Genomic DNA, 21,559 nt, shown 5'->3' with positions numbered 1-21,559 from the left:
AAAAAAGCGCTTTTCTGGAAGTTTTATTGTGGATAGTACTGTGATGTATTGAGAGCAGTTGTGAATAATTTTAGGACATTCACGTCGTCTGAAATCGACAGTTCAGCTAGCAAAATGAAATGCTATTGTGTATTGTCTAAAGGGAGAAACGGAAACTAACCACAGAAAAAGTTAGTATTTCTATTAAGGAGAATAATAAATGGCAGTCTATGTGACACAGGCTTAAAACTGTCGCTTTTAATGTGAATGAGAAAGCTGGTTACAATAATTAAGACAATAAAGAAGAAACACATGACGAATCAAAAAACTACAGATTTAGTGAAACAAAATTTTCTCTTTAGTTCCGGAAATAAGGCACATGACTGAGTCTATCAAAATATTGATTTAGTACTGAAAATTTTTAGAATACCCACTTAAAAGATTTGTTCTGAGACATGTGTAGCACATCTTTCGTCTAGGTTACATCAGACATGACAAGTGATCCATTAAGTGGCACAACCAGCGAAGAGTTTCCTTCCTTTCAATGTTTTCGAAAACGATACTCAAAGTTTATTTCCAATCAGTGAAGTATTCTCAGGAGGGTAAAAATACTAAGTGAGATATTTACTTATTCATCCTCTGCATAGTGAATTCTTAAGTGATACTATGCCACCAGTTGCAATTTATGCAAGATATTTGAATCTGTCAGTCCTAATATAGTTCAGAGGAAGGAAGGTTTAGAGTTCCATGTGCTGTGTGCATTAGGGACGGGGCACTGATTCACCAGAAGAGTGGCATGGCAGGAAATCAGCTCTCTGAGTTCTTGTAAGAAATCATCCCAGCGTTCTCTTTCACTGATTTAGGAGAAACGCAAGAAATCAATATCATTGTGTTCGTCGGGATTTTAAACACCTCTCCAAAACAGAAATCTGTTAAACACTAAACCACTTTGTTGTTTACGGAACAGCTGGAAACGGAAAGCACAGTCTTTTACCGGATGGTACAGGTGTTGTTAAACTGAGTGAAGTAGTATCAATACAACTGACAGACTGATACTTATTGTGAAAGTTTTAAACTGTCTTTGCTTAAATGGGCTTGCCTTAATCATTGAAAAGACGGCACACAGTTTCATACTGTAAACAGTATAATATCTGTCAATAAATATAGTATATTAACTGTTCAGGAATTTCTATAGCTAATAATAAATGTAATAATTAATATAGCAACGATCTTGAATGTAGCCTCTTGATATTTCCTTTACAAAAGTTCGTTTGAGGAATCTTACCAAAGCTAAAGCAACTGCTGTGGTCTCGCTCTCTCTTTTTTCTTAATATTCGAGAATTTTTAAGGTTCAATTTGACCTGGTAATACTGAAGAAAGGACTGTACAGACAGCTATAACAGCAAGCTTTCTGGTACAAACATAAGAATTTGACGATAGTTGAATTTTCGGTTAAAAATTCACATTTCAGTAGTAATTCGAATGTATGTTACTTTTGTTGACTTACTAAGTTGGAATCAATGTGAGACAAATTCATAGGGGTGTTCGGATGTATCACGTTGTAAAATATTCTCAGTGTTTTACAGCACAGTGCAAAGGACACCAAGAAATACTCTATCGATAGTAAATGAAATATATTACAGCTGGACCTTTGCAAGTACTTTGAAGACAAGTGTCTTGAGGTACTTTAGAACAAGTGTCGTAAGTCAAATTAAATGTCTCTACATTTGAGGGAATGTTTAAGGTGTAGTGGAATTGGCTGAAGTTAATTAGAAACAAATAAGTAGTATTATTTTTTTAACAGTAAATATATTCATCACATACATTTACATACTTAAGGGATGGATTCTTTGGGTCCGAAGAAGCAGGGAGGTGCTCTGAGATCAGATGATATCGTGGACTGGCAAACATGTGCATCAAGTAGCTTCGTGTGAGGATATTTATGATTACATTAGTATACATCATTACTTTACATTCTTGACAACACCTTCTTAGACTGGTTTCTTACATATACATATATCGAATTCTGTATTTGTACAAAAATACATGACAGATACATACACAGATACAATAACGACTCTAAACTCCATCGCTTCACAATGGAATTAAACCCTGCATTCCTTGTTTATTAGTAGTTACAATCTCACGTTCTTTTATAAGAATATCACATCGCAGTACATAACAATTCTTCCATACATATGTATCACTGTAATTGGTTCCCGTTGTAGACTGACATACACACAAGACTAATAATACACTGCAGTAAAGAAACGTAATATGAAAGCAAAATTTCATGGGCTCAATTAAGAAATCTTGCTGATCACACTACATTCCCTTACCGATAGGATGTATGCAAACACCAAAGGCATGACAATATATGCAATATCACATAAATATGCGTAAATACAAATCTTAGGTAACGTCAACAACTTCAGCAATTGTTATTTACAAACCATGTAAATGTTAGAAAACAAATATAAATAGTTCTACAGTCTTGTTACATAAAAATTCGGACAACGATGATACATATGGCTATCACTGAGCTACATAACCTGAGGGATGTTCTGTGATATAATTCAAAATGATATCATATCCCAGTGTTCATCCAGTCTCCATACTTCTCGGTCGTGATCAAAATCGTCATTGGCCTTCAGTTATGGCACATAAAATCTCAATCGATACGTTTTTGTATCCAGACGATGAAACAGTGACTTGGCTGTTAATTTAGGAAATCTAGTGATGGGTCCGTCGTGGAACATGAAAAATGCTGTTTCCAGAAGGCTGTAGCAACTATTTTAGCCATATGGATGATTCATTGTCACATATTCCTCATAATTATTATGTAGGCGTTGAAGAAGAACATCCTACAAAGAGTCCACAAAATCACTCGTCAGACACTTGGGAGGATGTCAATAACTTACGTAGCTATATCACGTAACATATACGCACATATCAGATACTATTTACATTTCTTCGGAAGTCTGAGATGCATTTGTTATTTTAGTAAATTCAAAGACCCTATAATACTATGAGCTTTTCTTTTACATTTCCCAAAGAAAAACGTACAATAAAAGCTAGTGATAAGAATTACAAAACATTTATTCTACATGTTTCTCCTGTTAGATTATAATTTTTTTGGAACGTATCGCTGCACCACATAACACTGTATTTCTAATCTAAACAACGGGGTGCGAACAGAACGGGAAATCAGGCGTTCACAGTGTTACAGCATAAAAGTAATTGCTGTGGAGTGAGTTTCCAGGCCACCGTTATGAAGTATAAAGATAACGTGGCAATAATAGGTCGAGAAAAAAGTGGTCAATCATATGGTACCACCTTTCAAACTCGCGTAACGCATTGGAAATTGCTGCAAAATCTGTGTTCGCAAGTGTCTCGTTATGGTCGGTTACTGTGTCAGGTTTATCGAATTCCACCATCAGATAAAATTAATTGAGATACTGGAAAACTGTTGGCCGACCAGAATGAGATGAGAGTGATTAAAATAGTTACAAATGTGTACAAGTTGACAATGAAATTTTACTACTGACTGGAATTACTAGTTAACACGTATGTAGCATTTTCTAGATTTTATGAAGTACCATAGAATCTTTCACAGATTGTTTTCTTGGTGAACGAAACGTAAAGCTATTGAATAATCTGAAATTCAGATCCTTAAACACGCGATATGAAACACATATTCTCACAAAAATGTTGCCCACAGTCTTAAAGGCCATGGACGCAGAAACACAGAACACTACTGTTATCAGATGTATCGGATATTGTAACCACATTGCGCAAGTGGCTGATATGAAAAACAGTCCATGTATATGTCTCCTCCTATTAATCTTGGGCTAATAACTATTAACAGCGTCTCTGTATGTTCTATGTAAAATCCAACCTTGTGTCAAACTGCACAGCTGACTTCTCATTTCAAAAACTGACAAACAATGATGAGATATGTTCTGCAGGAAAGAATGACCTCTCTCATCGTCCACAGTGATTAATGCTTTTTTCAATTTCTCCGAAAGTCATTAACAAACAACGAGAATCTGACGCATGAATGAGGAAACAGATTATCACCACAAACGAAGATCAGATATAAGTGTAAACTGAAACGTAAAACACTGGTTGAAAGTACGTGCTCGAAGTCGTCTCAGAACCAGGTCACGGGTTCTAGAATAGCACTGTAGTAACAGAGTTCCCTGCGTACACAGAGATTCATCCTGACAGTACAAGCCCACTAGCTGGGGGTTCCGCCCATTAACACTGCCTTGCTGCCGTCAGATGGGATTGGAGGTTTAGGGAGGATGAGAAAGAGGGATAGTGAAAATTTAATTTTGGAGGCATCCTCTGATCTTGTTTTAGAAGAGAAATTCAAGTCCTGACCCAGGAAAGAGCATTTCACGGATCACTCCAGTACCCATTAGAGAAGTGTTGGATTTGTTTGGAAATACGAGTATTTACCTGAAACCTCGCTCGCAATGTGAACAATGAAATGGCATGCTGTCAACACGAAAGGCTGGCTGTCGACCAATATAATTTGTATTTCTGCTAAAGAATTGTCTAGAGATTACAGTGGGATGGTTCAGCTGTTCAAATACTCCTCCTTCAGGCAGCTGGGTGTCTTGAACAAATGAATGTGTTGGAGATGTTCTGGTCGAAAAACCAAGCTCACCATTCAGCGCTATTTCGCCTTATGGCATTTCCGGACAAGGTGACTCCAGCTTCAGTGTATTGTGGCTCATGTCACACTACTGCGCCGGAAATGAGCAAAGAGGTTGTAAAAGGACAGGGTCAGCAACGAGTGGGAAGTGATCCAGGAGACTAGTAGGACGAATGGGCTATTGAAACGAAAACCTTTTGTAGATGTAGCGGCAGAGGCGATTGCCCATTTGACGGACAGTACACTAGCAGAGATGGTCGCTTTACACCTGTGTTGGCTGCAGCAGGCCATCCACCTTGGAGACCCCAGGCGTACTCTCACGGGCCTCGCTGCTGACGGTGATGTTGGAGCGTGACGTCATGGTGATGGCAGTGGTAGAGGTGTCAACCCTGCTGACAAGCGGTCCGCGTTCGCCAGTCTCCTCGTCCAGCAGCCCAGCAGTTCCGCTGCCATTGGCACTGGTGGCACCGCCGGCTGGGCCGCAACCACGGCCGCCCCCGAGGCCACCGCCGCCCCCGCCGCCTCCGCCGCCGCCGCCGCCGCCGCCGCCGCCTCCGCGCGGCCGTTCCGATCCGGCCCCCTTGGCATGGTGCCGGCGCGGGAAGACACTGTTCTCGTTGTGCAACGTCGCGTTCACGTCCTTGCCGGCGGCGCAGGTGCAAGCCTTCAGGAAGCTCTTCTTGAAGTTGTCACTGAGGAATGCGTACAGAATGGGATTCATGGCTGAATTGGAGTAGCTGAGGCAGCCCGCCAGGAGGAAGATAGTGATGGCGACCCGTGGCTGGCACTGGTTGGGCGGTGTGAAGATGAGCGCCACCTGCGTGATCCAATAGGGCAGCCAACAAAGCACGTACACCGTGATGACGGTCAGCACCAGCTTGGTGACCTTGCGGTGGGAGCGCTTCTTCTCCTTGCTCTTGTTCTTCGGCCCCACCGTTCGCAGTTTCCGGATAACGAGGAAGTAGAAGACGAAGATGAGCAGCAGCGGCACTGCGAAGCTCAGCACGAAGGAGTAGAGCGTGAAGGCGGTCTGCCCACTGAGGTTGCCGCTCTCGGGCCAGATGATGTTGCAGCTATTGGGCTCCTGAGCGAGCGTCCGCGCGTACATGATGACCGGCACCATCAGCAGGGCGCTCGCGGTCCACGCCATCAGGGACACCACCTGCGAAAAAAAAATCGATAATTAGTAGACCACCTTTTCTTGAGTATCTCCATAGCTGAGAAACCAGTGCGTCTGACTACAATGCAGAACACCCAGGTTCAGTTCCCAGAAGTGTCAAGTATGTTCACTCGATCTCGTTGGGCCAATGAAGGAGCTATTAAATTTATAAATAGGAGCCCCGAGGTTACGAAATCTGACATTAGCTGGAAGAGAAGTGTACTGGACACATGCTCCTCTATACTGCCTACAAGTAATACCATTTGTGGAAGATGGTGAAGTGGCAGTTCACCATCGCACAATTTTACGGAGTTCCATTTTATTTTATTTGCTTATTTATAATGAAACATCATATACAGCTCACATAAGAACTGACAGTAATGTATTGATGTTAACGGAATTTCCTGGAAGATTAAAACTGTGTGGCAGACTAGCACTCGTACTCGCTTAATAAGTCACAATCTATTGATATTGATCACATTTCTCAGCAAATCTAAACTGTGTGCCGAGTCCGGACTCGAACCAGGAATGTTGCCTCTGAAGGAAACGAGCTTAGCGACTGATTTATCTACACACTTTCTTTCGGCTTTAATTCCTACAGGACGTCTCTCCAACATTTCGGACTTCCGGTCTCTTTGATGTGATTGAAACTGATAGCAATGATAAAGATTTTTCACAGCATCAGGCAATATGAATTTCGATAAATATGTATGAACTGTAGTGCGCCGCCTACCACTAATCAAATAAAAAAAACGAAATAACTAAACAGGAAAGGAGACATTAGGTACAGCGAAAGCAGAAGCGAAGTTACCATGGGTAAACCAGGAGATAATCGAGCTTATGGATGAAAGAAGAAAATTTATTTATCTTAAAAAAGAGGTAGGAAAGAAGCAATACATATTGTTTAGGGATTATATTAACAGAAATTGCAGAACAGGGTAATTCAGGTAGATGACAAAAACATGATATGATTGCAGGAAAAATTTGAAGCCCGGCACAGGAATACTAAACGCAACGTTGAGAAGAACTGTTCCGAAGTGTAACAAAAGAAATAGAGGAAGATGATGTTCAAGAAGCAGCTGATCCAATAACGCGGTCAGAGTCTGACAAAGCGCTGAATGATCTGAGCTCAAACAAGTTAGGACAAGTCGGTGATAACCTTTGAAGAAACTAATATATGCGAGAGTTGTAGAAGCAAGCAAGACTTATACACTACTTAAACTTATTCTAAGAACAACACACACATCCATGCCCGAGGGAGGACTCGAACCTCCGGCGGAATCTGTGACATGGCATCTTTGAAATTTGAAAATCCGAGACACGTGTGCTTTACCATCAGATTTCCAGGAAAGCTTTGCCATCACATAACCAAAGCAGGCAAGATAAATGTGTAAATATCGGACGGTTAGTCTGATAAGTATTTTCTTTCTGAGGAAGGAGACGATGAACACAGATCAATTTTAGTACATCACGGAAGCAGATCAGACGCATTCGTTTTCCGGTTGGTCGTTATCTGATGTACAGAAGCTTTAAACAACCATTACATGCAAGTCTACAGATATGAGAGCATATGTAATATTAATATGACAAAAAAAGGTATGAAATAAATCAAAAGTAAATATCAGACTGTTTTCAAACTCTTGTAAATTATATTAATCAAAATATAAGTTTTCCTTTCCAAAACCTCACTCTTCATCGAAGTTAACTGTTTATAAGTTCCTAAGCTCCGAAGTAGAGAGAGAAGCTACATGGTCAAAGAAATCTTTTACTGAGACTGAATTAAAAGAAATTTACTACGAAAAACAGCGTTGTTCATAAGTACCTCCGGGACGGACTACAGAAAATGATTGTGTGAAACGTACAAGGCATATAGAAAAATGATACATATCAGCTGATAGAGCATTTCTCCATGTCTCGATTCGTCATAACAGTACGCGCTACGGCGTAGTTGCACTAGATGACAGGCGTGTCAGAACATGCAGACAAATTATCTGCTCTGTACTGTCGCATCGAATTATTTGGCGCCTGCAGACAGGCAATCCAATGAACAGGTTTCCAAAGCAAGCCGTCGTTGCGGCTTGTCCGACAGCAGTAGCGGCGACTTCAGTGTATTTATTAACGTCTGCCACGGCACAAGCGATGCACTTATTGAGGACCTCTAATGTGAATTGGTGCTCTATCGACTGATATGTGTATATTTTATGTACGTCTAGCAGTTTTCGCACAATCGTCTTCTGAAGCCACGGAGGTACCAAAATCAGCATAAGTAGAATGTTGTAAGATGAAACAAGACAAGTTTGTGCTAAGAAGTATGTGATGCAGGGTTGCGGCTTGTTACCACTGTTCAACGTGTGCGCAGAAGAACCAAGTAAGGAAATGAAGAATATTTTAGAGGAGGGATGAAGAGTAAGGGGAATATATGGCAAGGTTTTCAGAAGACATTGTCCTTCTGGCTAAGTGTAAAGAAGACGTAGAAGATCTGTTTAAGGGAATGGACAGCACACTTAGTCCTTAATATGGATTAAGGATAAACAAAGGAAATACGTAGGTGATAAGGAGTTGTAGAATGGAGAACAACGACTTGTTCAACATCAGAATTGAGAACGACACAGTAGCGGAATATGAGAAATAATACTACTGTCTAGGGAGCAAGATTACCCAGGATAAATGAAGCAAGGAATATATCAGGAGTAACTGGTACCAGTGAACAAAGACATCTGCAATAAAAGAGCTCTACTGCTGTCAGATATTGAGTTGGATACGAGAATACAGATGCACACAGCTAGCAAAAATTACATTTTATAAATTTTGACCAGAACTTGGCTTCTTCTTGTGCAATCTCCGAGGCCTGATATAAGTCATCTTCCATGCAGAAGTTTGGACACAATCGACACTGAAGCATATGTTTAACTGTTTGATCTTCTCTACAGTCGCACTTAACACTGCCTTCTTTGTCTTAGTCCATCTTGCCCCATGAACCCTGGATATGACGACTCCTGATCTCAAAAGACTTCTATGTCATCCATCCCTTGTCATAATCAGTTGCTAGACTTTCAGATACAATTTCCAGCCGGAGGGAAGGGGGTCCTTAACTTTATGCAGTTGTAACCTGGCTATTTTATTTGTGACAGGGGGTACATCTGACGTTCTGAGAAAGCTCTTTCCGGATATCCATTTTAGCACATGCATTCCACGTCCATGTAATGGATGAGGTACTGCCTGCTCAATTTTCTTCCTTTCCTAGTCTCCTACTATTTCTCTTCGAACATAACGTGGAACTGTTCCCCCCAGGTGGTGAAGCCAAACGGTTGGAATAGATTTTAACCAGCCTGTTGCAAGTCTGGATGTGCCGTTGAAGGCTACATCCAACTGTAGCCGTTGAGGGCTACATCCAAATGTTTGGCTTGATTTGAATTGTACCAAACAAGAAACGGGTACCCTGGAACATAATAATACAGTGGCATTGCAGAAGCTCGATTGGTTTGGGCTTGACTACCCCACTGTGAACAAGCCTGTTTTCTAAGGAGATGTTTCTGACGGAAACTTTCAACTTGGTGTTCATTCAATGCTTCTTGTGTGAAAGAGATCTGCCGAGTGTCGTTCTTAGGTATTTTGGAATATCACATTGTTTTAATTTAACGCATGAAGAGGGAAAGTCGTCAAAAATAATAAGCGGCAGAGCACTGGCGCGTATAGTGCAAGGGACGAAGCGTTTATTTGGAGACGAATAGACTTGCACGGGATACAGTAGTGTTGGAGAGCTACATCAAACGACTCTTCGGACTGAATACCACAATAACAAAATGGTGGAATTTCATTCTTTTGGCGCCTTGTACGCATGCTTATTATGATCAAAGTTACGGTTTTCCAAACATAAAAAAAAACTGAAAGCACAATATGACCGAGTACAGGCAGAGAATGTGCTACTGAAGAAGCATATCAAGCAACTTACTTTGCGACAGATAACAGTACAGTCAGAAACTTGGGTTGCTGGTTTGAAAAAAATACTATGCAATTTAGCTTCTGATATGTTAAATATTGAAAATGTAACGTATCTGTTGAAATTTTTGGAACTTCAAGCTAGAGGTGAAATAACATAATATTTACAGCAGTTAAGAAAATTTGCTGCGACCCAACATTTTTAGTCTACCAAGCAATATAGCTACTTTCGATAGTTTGTGGAAATTATCTCGCCCAAGAACACACCGCTGTAATTACTGAGAAGTTCCTTATTTATAAACAGAAATCATCCTTTATAGTAACTGAACTCTAGGTAGAAAGATATTGTATAAAATTTATAGGGCTAAAATTGCTCCTGAAGAGTTATTTAATCTGCAGTATAACTCGTCTACGTAAATCTAAATCTTTTTAAAAAATGGTTCAAATGGCTCTGAGCACTATGGGACTTAACATCTGAGGTCATCAGTCCCTTAGAACTTAGAACTACTTAAACCTAACTAACCTAAGTACATCACACACATCCAAGCCCGAGGCAGGATTTGAACCTGCGACCGCAGCGGTCGCGTGGTTCCAGACTGAAGCGCCTAGAACCGCTCGGCCACACTGGCTGGCCCTATATTTTTTAAACAGAGAGATAAAGTATTAAGACGAATGTATACCTAGCTCGTTTTATTTAAGGGTCAGTGAAACCACTGCAAAATAGGTGTCAATGAGCTTACTACAGAAACGAAATGCCAATGAAAACACTGTAAAAAGGAAATTTCAGTAAAATATCGTGAAAATGAAGTGTCTGTTAATTACAGGGTGTACATAAAGTTAGGGAATACTTTCAATAATTTATTGCACAAGAATCAAACGTTCTACAGATACCATAAATATGTCATTTTGAAGAGCAACCCTGAAAGTTTTTTTTCATGTATACCGCCACAGCGTAGTTTAGTAATTTGCCGATAGTCAGCGCTAGTCGCAAACATGGCGACCATGCAAAAGAAGGTGACAGCTGTTTCATGAAATGGCCTCCCCGATCACCAGATCTCACTCCGTGTGACTTTTTTCTGTGGGAACACATTACAGATATGGTGTATGTATCTCGTCTACCACGTGATGTAGCAGAGCTCTGGGAGAGAATACGAGAAGCGACTGCCACAGTCGACGATGCCATGCTGAGACAGGTATGGCAAAAATTCGATTACCGTATAGACGTCTGCCGGGTCACTCATGGTGCACATATCGAATGTTTGTAAAAATAAACTTTCAGACTTTCTCCTCAAAATGCAATGTGTATGACATCTGTACCATGTTTAGTTCTTGTAAAATAAATAATTTAAAATATTTCCGGACTTTATGTACACCCTGTATATTATTTTTTGAAAATTATTATTATTATTATTATTATTATTATTATTATTGAATTACTTCTGTTAACTGTTTGTAATACATTTTAATAGTATTCTCGCCTATAGTACATCGGCGTATGAAACTGTGAGTATCCTTAAAATACAGAATTTCTGCGCCAGTCACGTTTCTGTTAGTTCACCACAAAGCATTTTGAAGCTTACTCCATAGACGTCAGGTGGTACCTGCTCAAAATGGATTGATTTATATTCAGTTTGCGAGCAACAAGAGGTTATGAGCGGACGAACATGTTTTGATTCTCGCTGAGATCGAATGTTCAGCCGGTGGTTCGCATCTTCCCAACGCGATATATTCGATGCCGTTGTTCAATGTCTTCATCACCCGTCCCTCGAGACGTGTTGGGAAGACGTGAACCATCGGCAGAATGCCCGTTCACAACGAAATGTCAGCGAATCGCCGGGAAAGTGTAAGAGACTTGATTCGTCTTGTATTTTTATCCACATCGAAAAATTTGTCCATATTTCGATTAAAACTTTCCTTGTTGCTGCCAGTATACACAGAAATCCCCGCCATTAGCTGTTTTTTTTTTTTGAGAAGATATTTGAAATTAATCAAAGGCAATTTCCACGGGATAGACATAGCAGATGACGCCCTTGACTACCGATAGAATAACGGACGGGAATTCAGTTTGCTTCAAACTAGCGAAGGTATAGCCACTCTATGAAATTTAAACTCAATGACATCAACACATGGATCATATAGTATATCTCTTTGGTGTATTGTATTGTATTGTATGGAACCGGGGACCTAGAAACGACGGAGAGGCTCCGTCCCCGCCGCAGCAGCAGTGGTCCACAACCCCACGACGGCTACCGCAGTCCATTTCACCCCTCCGCCGCCCCACACCGAACCCAAGGTTATTGTGCGGTTCGGCCCCCGGTGGACCCCCCCAGAGTACGTCTCAAAAAAAAAAAAAAAAGTTCAAATGTGTGTGAAATCTTATGGGACTTAACTGCTAAGGTCATCAATCCCTAAGCTTACACACTACTTAACCTAAATTATCCTAAGGAGAAACACACACACGCATGCCCGAGGGAGGACTCGAACCTCCGCCGGGAGGAACGTCTCATACCAGACGAGTGTAACCCTAATGTTTGCGTGGTAGAGTAATGGTGGTAAACGCGTACGTGGAGAACTTGTATGCGCAGCAATCGCCGACATAGTGTAACTGAGGCGGAATAAGAGGTCCAGCCCGCATTCGCCGAGGCAGTTGGAAAACCGCCTAAAAACCATCCACAGACTGGCCGACTCACCGGACCTCGACACAAATCCACCGAGAGGATTCGTGCCGAGGACGAGGCGCTCCTTCCTGCACGGAAAGCCGTGCTTTAGACCGCACGGCCAACCGGGAGGGCTATCTCTTTGGTTACTAGAGATAATGTTAGAGTCAGATGAAGTCTCTGTCTCCTTGTCGAGTAAACGTGGTCTGTCCAGTCCTGTAAGACAAAAAGGCCGTAGACTTTGGTGCCACCTCAATATTATCATCACTCATCCGGTGCACAGTTGGTTGATAGAGCAACGCACGTCTGATCGGTCTTTCACTGTAACCATTCTGACGAAAGGTGAACTCAAGATGGGCTAATTCAGCTGACAAACTCTCAGGGCCCGAGACGACGTGGGCCCTCTGAACTAAGGTACGAAGTACCCCTTCACAGCCGGTCGGTGTGGCCGTGCGGTTCTAGGCGCTTCAGTCTCGAACCGCGCGACCGCTACGGTCGCAGGTTCGAATCCTGCCTCGGGCATGGATGTGTGTGATGTCCTTAGGTTAGTTAGGTTTTAGTAGTTCTAAGTTCTAGGGGACTGATGACCACAGATGTTAGGTCCCATAGTGCTCAGAGCCATTTGAACCATTTTGAACGAAGTACCCCTTCACAGCCGGCCGGTGTGGCCGTGCGGTTCTAGGCGCTTCAGTCTGGAACCGCGCGACCGCTACGGTCGCAGGTTCGAATCCTGCCTCGGGCATGGATGTGTGTGATGTCCTTAGGTTAGTTAGGTTTAAGTAGTTCTAAATTCTAGGGGACTGATGACGTCAGAAGTTAAGTCCCATAGTGCTCAAAGCCATTTGAACCATTTTTTAACCCCTTCACACTGAGCCGGATGATGACAACTATCAAGCGTGTAGGATACAAGTTGTGTGAATAGACTTCCTATAAACGGCATTTCCCAGCATACGATCCGCCTTCCTCTTGATCAACACATCAAGGAAGGGAAAACAGCCATCATTTTCCACCTTCATTGTGAAAAAAAAAATCTTTGGGTGGATTGAATTCAGGTGTTCTAAAACATCGTTCCAACTGTAACTGTCACGAGGCCAAAAAACGAAAGTACCGTCTTCATATCTCGAAAAACACGCAGGTTTCCAAGTCACGCCAAGGAACTTCGAATTCTTCCATAAACAAATTGATAATAACAGATGACAACGGACTTCCCATCATAACTCCATTTGGTGGTAGTACCGTTCACTGAATAAAAAGTACGTGTAAGTCAACACGTTCGTCAATTCAGCACCAAACCTAACCTCAGTGAACCTTAAAGAATCAGACAGAGAAATGCAAGTGAAGGAGACACCACATCAAAACTTACTATTTGGAGAATATCAAAGTCATTCAACGCATTCCCTGTAATCGACGAAAAAATCCGCCGAGTTCATGTGATGCTCGCACCGACCTACCATAGGGCTCAACAGAATAGTAAGGTGTTTTGCTACACAATCTGTCGGGGGCCAATGTTACTCACAATCGGCCTAAGAGGAAGTTCTTCCTTGTGGGCCTTCGGAAGATCACATAGCCAAAGGGCAAGAGCACAATATGAATTAAGAATCTTAACAGTCTACTGCGACAAGAAACTTTTCTTTAGGAGGCTGTTAGTCTTTCACTCAACACTTTTTGTGGGTGCAATTATGTTATATGACGACATGGTCGGAGACCGTGGCTGTTATTTGAAGACAAATGTTGATGGTGTTAAAACAGCAACGAGCCACAAATTTATTTTCAGTTCCTTTATTCAAAAGGTGCCACTACCGGCTTCGAATAATTACGATTAATCTTCAGACGGTTTTCATGCTTTCATTACAGGTGGTGCGGTTTTTTACAGATTAATTGTGAAATGTCGGTTTGTAGTGTTTATTTTCATAGTCCAAGAGATGTGAATACATTCCCACTGGATTCTTATTTTTGCACGTGTAAGATTTTCTCACTGAACACTTTAGATTTGTCACAGAATAGATTTCTAACACGCACCCCATGTTTTGATACATACAAAGTGCTTAAAAACATATTGTGAGAGTCGTAAGCATGCCTCTGAAGTGATCGCACGTATTTTTGAGCAAACAATGTAATTTAAGCTTTGTTAACGTGGAAAATCAGAAGACCGTATGACATACTAAAATATGACAAAATATATTTAATTAAAAACAAAAAATTTGCAACAACCATCTTCAAACGCGAGAATTTCAGCTTCAAGAATCAGCCCCCAAGACACGAAGAACCAGAGCCATCTCAACATGACAAGCTAAGTAAACTAGAAAGTTTATTGTAATCTCTGCTCGTCTCAAATCTTCATAAAAGACTAATGTGGACAATACAAGGAATTAGGAAGGAGGGGGGGGGGAGATTACAACGTGCATTTCATGACCGTGTAATGGATTAGATACCCCCTACTCCATTTTCTTCTTTTTCTTGTTCGCAGCTATTTCTCTTCGAACATAAGGTGGAGTTGTTCCTACCAGGTAGTAATGGCACACGGTTGGAGTAGATTTTAAACAACCTGTCATAAATATGTGTGTGTCGTTGAGGGCTACATTCACCTCACCTCTTTGGCGTGACGTGAATTACACCAGACAGGATAGGTTAATTCTGGAGCGGAAAACACAGTAAACTGCAGAAATTCGAATTGTTTCGGCTTGTCTATCCTACAGTGAAACAGACAGTTTTCTTAGGACATTGTTTCTGATGGAAACTTTCAACTTGGTGTTCATGCAGTACTTCTTGTACATAAGAGGTGTGCCAACTGTTGTTCCTAGGTATTTTGGAAAATCACATTGATCTGATTCAACCCCTGACGAGACTACCTTTATTTTTCGAGCGGCTTCTCTGTTTCTGAAACTGAAATCACACACTTGTGTCTTAGATGGATTTGATTTATTGTTTGCACCATAGTATCTTGACAGTCCTTCAAGAGCATTAGTGACTGTGTTTTCCACTGATTCATACCTCAGTGCTCCATGTGGGAAGAGCGAGATTGTCAGTACAGAAGAAACTCCGAGTATTGAGGGCCATGGGTTGCTCTTTTGTATATACACTACTGGCCATTAAAATTGCTACACCAAGAAGAAATGCAGATGATAAACGGGTATTCATTGGGCAAATATATTATACTAGAACTGACATGTGATTACATTTTCACGCAATTTGGGTGCATAGATCCTGAGAAATCAGTACCCAGAACAATCACTTCCGGCCGTAATAACGGCCTTGCTACGCCTGGGCATTGATTCAAACAGAACTTGGATGGCGTGTACAGGTACAGCTGCCCTTGCAACACGATACCACAGTTCATCAAGAGTAGTGACTGGCGTATTGGTACGAGTCAGTTGCTCGGCCACCATTGACCAGACGTTTTCAATTGGTGAGAGATCTGGAGAATGAGCTGGCCAGGGCAGCAGTCGAACAGTTTCTGTATCCAGAAAGGCCCGTACAGGACCTACAACATGCGGTCGTGCATTATCCTGCTGAAATGTAGGGTTTCGCAGGGATCGAATGAAGGGTAGAGCCACGGGTCGTAACACATCTGAAATGTAACGTCCACTGTTCGAAGGGCCGTCATTGTGAACAAGAGGTGACCGAGACGTGTAACCAATGGAACCCATACCATCACGCCGGGTGATATGCCAGTATGGCGATGACAAATACATGTTTCCAATGTGCGTTGACCGCGATGTCGAAAAACACTGATGCGACCGTCATGAGGCTGTAAACAGAACCTGGATTCATCCGAAAAAATGACGTTTTGCCATTCGTGCACCCAGGTTCGTTGTTGAGTACACCATCACAGGCGCTACTGTCTGTGATGCAGCGTCAAGGGTAACCGCAGCCATGGTCACCGAGCTGATAGTCCATGTTGCTGCAAACGTCGTCGAACTGTTCGTGCAGATGGTTGTTGTCTTGCAAACGTCCCCATCTGTTGACTCAGGGATCGATACGTGGCTGCACGATCCGTTACAGCCATGTGGATAAGATGCCTGTCATCTCGACTGCTAGTGATACGAGGCCGTTGGGATCCAGCACGGCGTTCTGTATTACCCTCCTGAACCCACCGATTCCATATTCTGCTAACAGTTATTGGATCTCGACCAACGCGAGCAGCAATGTCGCGATACGATAAACCGCAATCGCGATAGGCTACAATCCGACCTTTATCAAAGTCGGAAACGTGATGGTACGCATTTCTCCTTCTTACACGAGGCATCACAACAACGTTTCACCAGGCAACGCCGGTCAACTGCTGTTTGTGTATGAGAAATTGGTTGGAAACTTTGCTCATGTCAGCACGTTTTTGGCGTCGCTATCGGCGCCAACCTTGTGTGAATGCTCTGAAAAGCTAATCATTTGCATATCACAGCATCTTCTTGCTGTCGGTTAAATTTCGCGTCTGTAGCACGTCATCTTCGTGGTGTAGCAATTTTGATAGCCAGTAGTGTATATTGAATACTTCCTTCAATACGCAATGAACCTACATAGGTTGAATTCCTGGGTCAGGTTATGGAGCTGAGTTAACAATAGACGATCATTGACGGTGATGAACCCTGCTGATAATTCTACAAATATTTCTACAGTTACCTTAGAAGCTACGAAACAGTCTACTACTAACTCCGTGAGATGCAGGAGTTGTCCAGTAGAACTTTTTTTAGGACGAAATCCAGCTTGCTTAGGTATAAGTAACGGTCAATTACAGGTGGAAGGCAATTTAAGATCAATCTTTCTAGAAGTTCTTAGAGGTGGTACGGCAGTGGAACTGGTTTGCAGTTCGTAGTATTGGGCCCATATTTGTAATGTTATAGCAGGGCTACCACAGGTTTCCGTGAGTGTACATCTGACTCACAACATTGATTGAGGTGAAAGGTGGAGCATCGAAATCCCCACAAGAAGAAACCGGGAGCATTTCAAATTTGGTGTCATCCAAGGAAGTTGTAAAAGAAGAATTGAGAGGAGCGGAGATTACAGCAAACTTTCTAGTTTACTCACCTTGTCATGTTGAGTTGGCTCCACTTCTTCGTGCTAAAAGAATAGCCGAGGGAAAAAAAATCTATGGATGTCTCTTACCAAAATATGGGGTAGGTTAGATGACATTTGCTGCGACGTTCAGGAGTAAATTATAGGCTGGGAACGGTTGCAGGACGAAATACTGGGATATACAGGATGCTGTATGTAGTAATCACGTAGAAACTAAAGGATTAGCACGATGCAGGGGCAGACGGGAAATGGCATTAAGTCAGCCGATAGACTGACGAGAACAGCAGGGTGATACTAAAGGCTGAAAACTGAGGACAGCTACTGAGATTTCGGAGGAAAGTTAGAAATCTGTTAAAACAGTGAACACTGCAAATTAAAATATAGGTTCCGAAGAAATAGCTCCTTCGATATTTTGGCGGCTAGCGCCTTCGATGTAGTAGGCCTAATTAATGGTTTTATCCATTTTTCACTGCAGCAGAACACTTAATTGTATCATGAGGTGAAGAAGCTAGTGTGATTTATTATTAAAGGATGGGTAGAATTCTGTCATCACAAACGTGGAGGACGTTGAACGGTTTAAAACAGCTGTTCTGAACCCGTTTCTTTTCGTGTTATAGAGGGTGTAAATGGTACCTGTTTACAACGTGACACAGTGGTGTAGTGGAAGTCGAGACGTGGAATTTGATGTCGGAAACTTGCGGCCTATTAAGCCGGGAAACAGCCTCAATTTGGCCAACAAAACTCACCTAAGCTACAGCGCATGCGCGCCGCGCGAGATTTTATCTGAAATCGCCCTTGAGCAGTGGCGGCTCGTGATTATATATTCTGGGTGTTCACAAATTTTTAGATCCACATAAATTTGAGAGTGTGGACTTTAAATCATCTGCTATGTAACAGAGTTTGTACAACTACAGCCACTGCCAATAATAATAATAACTTGTCTGAAAAAGAAACAATGCTTTCGTGGAATTTTGTTGTTTTGCACATAACATAAACATACAGTTTAGGGAAATAACGAAATAATATTTACGTTTTCCATACTCCCCGTTTCGCATTTTTGTGTTAGAGGAGTTTTCGTTCTTTTTTTTTCGGATATACGTACAAGATCCTTATCATATGTATTAGTCCACGAAATAACTTCCGCGACGTTCTTACGTTGCACCTACACAACAACTTACGCTTATTGTTCAAGTGTGTGTGAAATCTTATGGAACTTAACTGCTAAAGTCATCAGTCCCTAAGCGTACACACTACTTAACCTAAAGTATCCTAAGGACAAACACACACACCCGTGCCCGAGGAAGGACTCGAACCTCCGCCGGGACCAGCCGCACAGTGCATGGCTGCAGTGCCGAAGACCGCTCGGCTGATCCCGCGCGGCTTACGCTTATTAGACACGTCTTCGTTAAATGGTCGCCTGTAGGAGCGCGGATTTGATTTCATTACTTTCTGAGTCAACGGATCTGGTCCGGGAGGCCTTAATTCCTTTGCGACTGACTTATCCTGGTAATTCTCTTCTCTGTTAGCAGATTCAGCAGAGTTCATGTTGACAAAGCAGACGAAAGCCGATTCCAGTACTGTAAACAACCAACTCCAAACTGGCGTTTCTGTATATGATTAAATTCAGGTAGCAATGTCTACCAGCGTATTCACTTGACTAGAATACACATGAGGCACTGAGAACCGTAGGGACCAAAGACACATCGTCTTTGACCCCACATTTAAGTGAATATCAGACAAACCAGATTTTCATGAATGTTTGTATATACAGTGGGCCTACAGTACAGATGAACCTGACCCTCCGTAAGACCGACAGATGCCAGAAGCATGAATAATTGCCACAATCTCAGAATCGACGATGTTGTGCTTTACGCTTCTGAGCTCCTCAAATGGATTATTGTATGATAAAATTCAAAACTTATTATCTCATTCAGAAACCAACAAAATAGGTTTTTATGTCAGTACACATACTGACATCCGACCTAATTTTACAATATAGTGAGTGAACTGGCGTGCCTGAGGAGTGTGCTGCAGTCTAGAGGTATTTATGCCAAGCGAACTGGAATGAAAGTCTGCTGTAGTGTGCTACCATCTGACGTAAACTTGTAGTTCAGTGGTAAGGGCTAGCTGTGCACGCTGTGGACTATGCACATTGTTTATCAAATCTGTATGTATTTGGCCCGTAGGGCAATTACGCCACGCCAGTTGGAGATGCGCAAAAGCTCCTTAAATCGTGCACGACTGACTCTGAAGCCAAGTTTCACAAAGTCTAGAGTAGCAATGTAGCATACGTGGTAGATTTAGTGCCATATATTTCAGATTACCGCTTCTACGTTACGTCTAGCAGCATTCAAAGAAAAATAACCAAACAATCCGCAAGGTATAAAAAGTTAGGGTGTTTACATGTTCTCGTACTCTTACACAGCAACCGCCACTGTGCTTGAATATTAAAAATTCCTATTTCTTGCACGAACATAATGCAAAATTGACGGTTGTGTAAATTTTACCTCAAGGTATTGCGAATTTTAACACCACGAAATTAACGATTAAATCGTTTTGTTTTTCTGGCCTCCTTACTACGAATCTACAGTGTTTGTAAGTGCCAAGTTTACATCGAACTGTGAACGTAAGTGGTTTTTGCATGAAGTTAAGAAAAGAATTTTTCTTTCGTTATCCTCACGAGGAAGTTTAAATTAATAATGTTAACGAAATATCCGACTAACAAGCTGGTGGTCTAAGAGAGCGAGAGGATATTGAAAATCTCGCACGCCGCACGTGCGCTATGGCTCTGACTTTCGAACTTCAATTTCAAGCTGTTTCACGGCTTGGTAGACCACAGGTGTCCTATATCAAATTCCTAGTCTCGACTTCCCCTACACCACTGTAGTACGTTGTAAATACCAAGTAGATCAATGATCTGCCACTAAACACTAGAACATTTTTCTCTTTGATGATGACAAAAAGGGCGTATAACGTCAAATAAATCATGTAGATAATACTGTAGTCATTAACATCAGTAGGTGCTTATAGAGAATAGGTTAACTGCAATAAAACGCAATACTTATACGTGAGAAAATGTTTGACTCAAAGCTGCAATAATATTTCGTTATTATTACAACCAATTTCGGTAAAATCCCATGGTCGTGGTGTGAAAGAAGACTAATATTATTCACATCACTTTACACATACTGGCATGGAACCGAAACCGATAGTAATAAAAAAGGAAGATTAATGTTGCCTTGTGCCTTGCGCTTCCCGAAGTATATTGTAACGCCGGAAATGCATTCCTCCTATTTACATCTATAGTACTATAAATTTTTTTCTTTATTTTGTTACCTGAAGATATGACATTCCTGTGTCTTTATATATTGTAATTGTTTTACTATTTGTATATATATATTTATGCATTTATGTCGACGAATAATTGTTTTGTTTTGTAAATATTATTTGCATTTTTACGCTGGGTCTTGCCTAGGGAAAACTATGCTATCGAACGATTACATCGATAGGTCGTGTGGAGAACCAAAGTGTGTAGGGTCTTTGGTAGGGTGAACTCTGCCGCGTGGAGCGCGAGCAGAGAGGAGTCTGGCTGGGGTGGTGCAGTGGAGCAGGTGTGTTGTGTGACGTTCCCGCGAGTTGCCGCTCTTTCGGGGTTGGGCAGCATGTAATTGCGCTCGACTTGCTATGATAGTTTCTGAGACGGTGTCGCGGACGGGAAGCATTAGCTGGCGCACATCAAGAGCCCGTTTCGACTGATGACCGTGTCGAGAAGAAGGCGCGCCAACATCCAGCTTCTGCAACAGCGACGGCCGACAATGAGTGACTGTCGCCACCTCCTCGATCGACGGCTTCAAACCTTCAATCAACCAACAAGGAAGACTGGAAGCACGTAAAGTTTTAGAACTGTATGGCAGACCTCAGCTTTTCAAACTGTTCCATTTTCATAGCTAAATTACAGCAATGTAGCATGAAGCTTTGTTGCTCATTGTCCCAATTGCATTACCAAGCAGGGTCCCTTCCTTTTCTGGAATGAACCCGAGTGTCGTTGAAATTCAAACGCCAGCATCATTCGATTTCACTGCTTTAATTTCAAAGGTCAGTTAAGGTATTCACAGCTGGCTACAATATTTAGATTACACAAGCACAAATTAA

General features: G+C 41.8%; 1 protein-coding gene across 1 annotated transcript in view; it reads right to left on the bottom strand.

Moving 5' to 3' along the window:
• Positions 1-1,768: 1,768 nt before the first annotated feature.
• LOC126090607 (somatostatin receptor type 2-like) overlaps positions 1,769-21,559 on the bottom strand; it is a 556,431-nt gene continuing 536,640 nt past the window's right edge. Inside the window, exons 5-6 of the mRNA XM_049906999.1 lie at positions 5,183-5,804; positions 1,769-5,116 (exon numbers count right to left, since the gene is read on the bottom strand). Coding sequence (XP_049762956.1) covers positions 4,905-5,116; positions 5,183-5,804 — 834 coding nt within the window. The 3' untranslated portion in view covers positions 1,769-4,904. The remainder of the gene's footprint in view (positions 5,117-5,182; positions 5,805-21,559) is intronic.

The sequence above is a fragment of the Schistocerca cancellata genome, chromosome 1, assembly GCF_023864275.1.
Source record: "Schistocerca cancellata isolate TAMUIC-IGC-003103 chromosome 1, iqSchCanc2.1, whole genome shotgun sequence".
In the NCBI taxonomy this organism is placed as follows: Eukaryota; Metazoa; Arthropoda; class Insecta; order Orthoptera; family Acrididae; genus Schistocerca; species Schistocerca cancellata.
This window is presented reverse-complemented; position numbering and strand designations above follow the sequence as displayed.